At 54.4% G+C, this 5,784-nt stretch overlaps 1 protein-coding gene across 2 annotated transcripts; it reads right to left on the bottom strand.

Annotated features, from left to right (window-relative positions):
- Positions 1-1,635: 1,635 nt before the first annotated feature.
- Pycr2 (pyrroline-5-carboxylate reductase 2) lies at positions 1,636-5,283 on the bottom strand. Of its 2 annotated transcripts, XM_005078132.4 has the most exons (7): positions 5,036-5,283; positions 4,760-4,830; positions 3,653-3,832; positions 3,310-3,531; positions 3,010-3,102; positions 2,757-2,920; positions 1,636-2,268 (listed from the first exon to the last, which is right to left on the bottom strand). In XM_005078132.4, the coding sequence occupies exons 1-7, from the start codon at positions 5,100-5,102 to the stop codon at positions 2,103-2,105; spliced, it is 963 nt and encodes a 320-aa protein (XP_005078189.1). In that variant the 5' UTR covers positions 5,103-5,283; the 3' UTR covers positions 1,636-2,102. The 2 variants fall into 2 exon arrangements, with proteins under 2 accessions (XP_005078189.1, XP_040594208.1); XM_040738274.1 differs by lacking the exons at positions 4,760-4,830; positions 5,036-5,283 and adding an exon at positions 4,592-4,736.
- Positions 5,284-5,784: the final 501 nt, after the last annotated feature.

Here is a 5,784-nt window from a genome sequence, read left to right on the forward strand (position 1 = left end):
GCCTTCAGGTGGACACCGGGATCAAAACTCCAGACATCAAGCTTTCGCCGACTGAAGCAGGGCCTTCCGCTCACTAAGTACACACACTTTCCCACTCGGCCACACCCCTAGCCCGCCGCAGTCACTTTGATGTTCCGTCTGCTTTACTTGAGAAAGCACAGCACAGCACAGGCTGTGAAGTGTTGGCAGACACAGCCAGTCCAGCCAGGCCCTTGGACACCAGTGAAAACTCCCCAGCGTTTTTCTGCAGCACTGCTTAGCAACAGTCACAAAGGGCTGCAGGGGTTGGAAGAGAGCATGTTTGTATTTCTGCACACCGTATAAGGAGCAGTGGAGAAGAAAGAAAACTGTTAAATCCTTCTCTTTTCTCCCTCATTGCTGGGGATAGAAGTCAAGGCTTCGGCATGGCAGATAAATGCATTACTACCGAGCTACAACTCCAGCCCCAAATTGCTCAGTCTTTCAACTACCAAGATCATGCCTGCTACCTGCAAGCAACCACCTAAAGCAGAATAAAGGGAGTGAGAAGGCAAGTCATCTTCAACCCACTGCCCCAGAGGATGTGTTACAGCCAGGCAGAACCGCTTGCCCCCACATCAGAAAACAAAACAGAGAGAGGTGTCACTAGGTAAACATTTTCCTGGGGCCCTCAGGAAAGCTAGGGTTGAAGGCACTTTAGGTTGGCTCAGGGTCCTGTGAGGACAAGGGAGGGAGCTAGGAACAGGGTCACATGGAGTCTGTCTGTGTGGACAGTGCACTGGCCTTGGCATCTCATAAAGTGAAGAAAAAGACACATCCTTCCCCTGACAATGAGGACCCCTGGGCCTGCTGACACTGGGGGCTGTCAGCTGACTTCGGCCCATCCAAGGCCACACCTAACTCTGGGGATTGGCTAGTCACTTCAGCTCTCAGGGACTGGTTCCTTACCCCTCTCCCCCCCTCCCTACCCTTGGCCATCGTCATGCTGCCTTACAGGGAGGCTCAGAACATGACAAAGGTGGTCTGAATGAGATTGTCCCACAAGTCTTGGGAATTTGATACTTAGTCCCCGGTTGGTGGCTGTGTGGGAAGTTTCTGGAGGAAGTTTGGCCACAAGGGCAGGTTCTGAGGCTTCCGAGAGTTAACCCTCTCTGCTCCCTGACTATGGTTCAACACATGAGCTCTCTCAGTTGTCTGTGCTGCTATGCCTCTGCTCCACCATTGGGGACTCTAACACCCCAGTACCCCAACCACAAAACAAACTGTGCCTTCTCTAAGTTGGTCATAGTGTCATATCACACAAAGAAAAAGTAACTACGACAGTAACACAGAAGTAAGAAAAAGCTCATGGTAGTGGTATACAGCTTTAATCCCAGCACTCAGGAGACCGAGGCAGGCAGATCTCTGTGAGCTCAAGGCCAGCCTGGTCTACAGAGTGAGTTCCAGGGCAGCCAGGACTGTTTCATAAAGAAACCCTGTTCAAGGAAAAGAAAGAAAGAAGGGAAGGAGGGAGGGAGGGAAGAAGGAAGGAAGGAAGGAAAGAAAGAAAGAAAGAAAGAAAGAAAGAAAGAAAGAAAGAAAGAAAGAAAGAAAGAAAGAAAGAAAGAGGATTACTACAAATCTAGGTCAGCCTGGGCCACACAGTGAGTCTCTAGCTCGAAAATAAATAAAATCTTTATTAAAGCAGCTAGAACTAGTAATGAACATCACCTTCTAATAGGACATCTGTGAAACCAGAGTTAAGCAAAAGCATCGTAGAATCCCCCACACTGCAACCCTAAGTCATTTGATTCTTTTACGTATTTCTAATTCAGAGGATGGGCCCTCCCTCTGCTTCTTCTCACCTCTTGAGGTCAAACTGAATCACCCCTGGGATCTAGCTAAAGTTCTCCACAGACATCTGAGGGGGATCCTAACACAGGGCCTCCCGCCTCCCTCAGAGAGGAGTGCAGGACCACCTGGCATTGGGCATCAGCTACCTCTCCAGAGCACCTTCCGCTGTGGGACATGAGGGCTCTGTGTCACCAAGCGAACAGATCCAAGCAGCTTTCACCGCCAGACCTAAGCCTGACTACTCCCCCCCCCTGCACTGGTGGGGACAGGGACACCCCACACCATACTCCTCAGTCCTTCTTGCTTCCTTGGGCGGGGCTTCTAGTGAGGAGCTTCCCTGAGTTGGGCGGGGCCAGCGTGGACACAGTGGGGGACTCCAGCTTCACTCTGTCCAGAAGTGTCTTCTTAAGGGCAGCAGGGGAGACCTTTTCTTGGTCAGCCATGGACTGCAGCTCTCTGTAGACAAAGCCCCACGGGGAGGTGACAAACCTTAGAGCCAGAGCTTTCAGCCTTCTAACCATACAGCCCTAGAACCTCAACCCGACACCACTCAAACTCAGAATCCTAAACCAAAGAGGCTCGGAGCTCCTCAAGAGTCCTCTTTAACTAAGCAGGGAGTGTCACTGGCATGAGACCCAAGCCAGTCAGCATTCCAGTGCTATCTGAGACCCACAGCAAAGGGAATATGGGAAGTTACAGGGTTTGAGCTCAAAGTTACAGCCAGACAGGAGTTGAATCCCACCTCCATCATTTATCTGTTTGACCTTAAACTTCCACATCTACAAATCAAAGTTACCAGAGCTGTGGCAAGAACACAGTGAAGAGAGGCTACCAAACCTTCAGCTCAAGAAAGCCAAGTAAGCTGTGGTCACCAACAGACTCCGACATCGCGGGGCAGGCCGGGAGTGGAAGAATTCAGGCACGGGAGAGCGTGTCATACCCACCTTGTTCGGATACAGGAGGCCTCAACTGCATTGATGAGCAGAGAGCGGAAGCCCCCACTCTCTAGGAAGTGCAAGGCATGGATGGTGGCCCCCCCGGGGGAGCAGACATTGTCCTTGAGCTGGCCTGGATGGTCCTCAGAGTCCAACAGCATCTTAGCCGCTCCCTGAGGTACAAGGGGCCATTAGAATCAACCTACGTCCCAAGCTCAGTAACCCCCCCAAAAACCCAACCCAAACACGCAAAGACACTGACCAGCAACGCCTGAGCTCCCAGCCGGACTGCTAGGCGCCGTGGCACGCCCATCTTCACCCCACCATCTGCCAGCGCATCCAGGGCCATAAATGCCTGTGGAGATACTCTCTGAGCCCAGGAAGCAAGCACTAAGTGCCCACTCCCCAGAGGCTGATTTTCCTGATGACTGGAACTAGTCCTCAGGGTCAGCTCCTCCCTCCACCAGTCATGCCCAAGAGACAGCACTGCTGTCCTCTCCTCCGCCAGCCCCTCCTGTCGCCTGGGATTCACACAAGCCTGTGGGCGAGTAGGACCACTCACGTAGGCAGGCCCACTGCCGCTGAGCCCGGTGATGGCGTCGATGAGGTCCTCCTCCACCTCTGTGCAGAAGCCCACGCTGCTCATCAGCTGCTCCAGAAGCTTCCCATCTTCCACCAGAGCATGGGTGCCTGTGGCATACACCGTGGCCCCCTCTCGGACCACCACGGGTGTGTTGGTCATGCAGCGGATCACTTTGGGGGCTGGCTGGAACGCCATCAGCTTCTAGGGAAGGAGAGCAAGCCGACTGAGTGCCCAGGGCACAGCCCCCCCCCCGGGGCTGACCCCTCAGCAGCCACTCACAGGCCACCCTCCTCCCACACAACGGGCCCTGGGGCAGCAGCACCTTCTCCACAGAACTGATGGTGACACCGGCTGCACAGGAGACCACAATGTGCCTCTCCTGCACGTCGGCCCCAATCTCATCCAGGATGAAGGGGATGATGTGTGGCTTCACAGCCAGGAACAGAACATCACTGTGCCGCACGGTGTCCTTATTGCTTCTGGTCAGATTCACGCCCATCCTCTGCCGGAGAAGAGGACCCCGTCCGTCAACAGTGCTGGGTAGTATGGTTGAGCCCTGCCTCCCGTGGAACAGCCAACCTCCTCTGCCAGCTGCTACCAAAACTCGCTATTCTGTCCCTTCAGGGCTCCACGATTATCCCCAAATGAAGGCACAGATGTTAATGCAGGACAGGACTAACCTCTTCACGTGGCCAGAAAGTATGACTGCTCCCTCAACCCCAGAAATCTTCCTACCCCCTTTGCCAGGTGAGAACCCCCATGGTCTGGGAGCAAATACACAAAGCCCACGCCCAACCTAGTCTACCAGAGTAGCAAGCCTCTACAGGGCCCCTTTAAGAATCCAAAGTGAGTGTCAGGGCCCTACAGTGTAGGACACAAGCCCATCCTGGGCACACACACTGCTCATTGGCTGTCCTGCTCCAACTGGCCAGATTTTATAAGACTCCGGATATTAAGCTTTTTGAAAGAAACTAACTCACCAGGTCCTTTCCCAACACCATCATTTACAACAGCACAAGAAAATGGGGGAACTGCCTTGGAGTGGCTGAGTACTTCGGCATCACAGAACTAATCAATGAAGAAAACTAACTTCCTGCCTCACTCAGTGACTCGCACCTGTGATTCCCAACACGTGGGAATCTGAAGCAGCCCTTTCCAGACTCACTTGAACTATGTAGTGAGTTCAAAGCAAAGTAGACTAGCAAACAAAACGAGTCTTCTATATACCTACTTTCTCCCCAGTGTCTGGATCCGACCGTACCTTTGCCTGGGGGCTCCCACACACAAGGCTGCCCCGAAGAAGGTGGAAGGCTTGTCATGATGACCTCTCTATGGGAAAGTCTGCCTGAGTCAGCCCGACGCAGGTCACCTCAGGTCACACTTTTCCCGGGCCTCTATCTCTTTCTCCACTCCCCTCCATCCCTCCTACCCTGAGCGCGGACACCGTGGGCAGGTCCATTTCCGGGGAGCTGGCTATTATCTTGTGAGCCGACAGGACGCCTGCAGAGAACGAGGTATTTCAACAGGGGATCATCGTGGCCTGATCATGCTGTCCATCAAAGGAAGCCCATAGCAGCTCTAGCAGCGCCGGCCTCCGAAACTGGCATCCCAGTAGACGGATGCAAACCTCCCATTCGTTCACATTCACACATGCACTCACTCACTCATTCACTCCGGTGAGACCGAGGGTTGACCACGCGCTCACCCGCGGCCGTGAAGCCCCGCGCCAGCGCACAGGCCAGCTGGCCCGCGCCGATGAAACCCACGCTCATGGCCGCAGGACCCCCGCAAGCGCCGACCCGGGGACGCTAGGAATCCCGGGCTCAGAGTCCGAGCCCGGAAAGACCCGGATCAGAAGATCTCGGTGCAGCTTCCAAGCCGGGATGCACTAGGGATACAGCTGGGCAGGCCGGGACTAGACCTGAGCATCAGCCGCCAAACACAGGCTTCGGGTAGGCCACGTGTCCCAAGCAACCAATCCGAGGCTGTCATCTCGGGGGCGGACCAATCGGTGACGCTGTACGGTCGCCCACCTCCCGCTCTCTCTACGGGTGGAGCCTGGGGCTCTGCCGGAGCCCGCCTGACGTCCCCGCTAGTGGGCGTCCCCGCCGCGCCGGGATTTCCTGGTTTGGCTGCTGGTTTCTGACACTGGTCCAGGAATGGGGTCTCCAAAGCGCCTACTAGAGATGAACCCCACGTGGAGACCAGGAGATGCCAGGACTCCAGCTGTATGTTAGTGTCGGGAAGCTGGCTCGGCATGCCCCTTCGGAAGTAGAATTAGGTAGAAAAGACCAACTGTTGAAGGATTTGTTGATTTATCTAGTGGTTCACTTACAGCCCTGCTTGTTCTGTCTCTTTGCCAAGCATGACTTCACTTGCCACTAGGAACAGAATGGCCTGGAGAAATAGCTGCAACAGTAGGCCGTTGTTCTTTACAACCTGCTGACTGCCACT

Source organism: Mesocricetus auratus, unplaced genomic scaffold (assembly GCF_017639785.1).
Source record: "Mesocricetus auratus isolate SY011 unplaced genomic scaffold, BCM_Maur_2.0 Super-Scaffold_100676, whole genome shotgun sequence".
NCBI lineage: Eukaryota > Metazoa > Chordata > Mammalia > Rodentia > Cricetidae > Mesocricetus > Mesocricetus auratus.

Bases quoted from the DNA above. Each gene is read 5' to 3' on its own strand.
- Pycr2 (XM_005078132.4), bottom strand. From the start codon at position 5,102: ATGAGCGTGGGTTTCATCGGCGCGGGCCAGCTGGCCTGTGCGCTGGCG. The intron at 3,833-4,759 runs GTAGGAGGGATG...CTTCTCCGGCAG, and splicing joins CCACGGTGTCCGCGCTCAGG to AGGATGGGCGTGAATCTGAC. The intron at 2,921-3,009 runs GTCAGTGTCTTT...CTTGTACCTCAG, and splicing joins TGGGAGCTCAGGCGTTGCTG to GGAGCGGCTAAGATGCTGTT.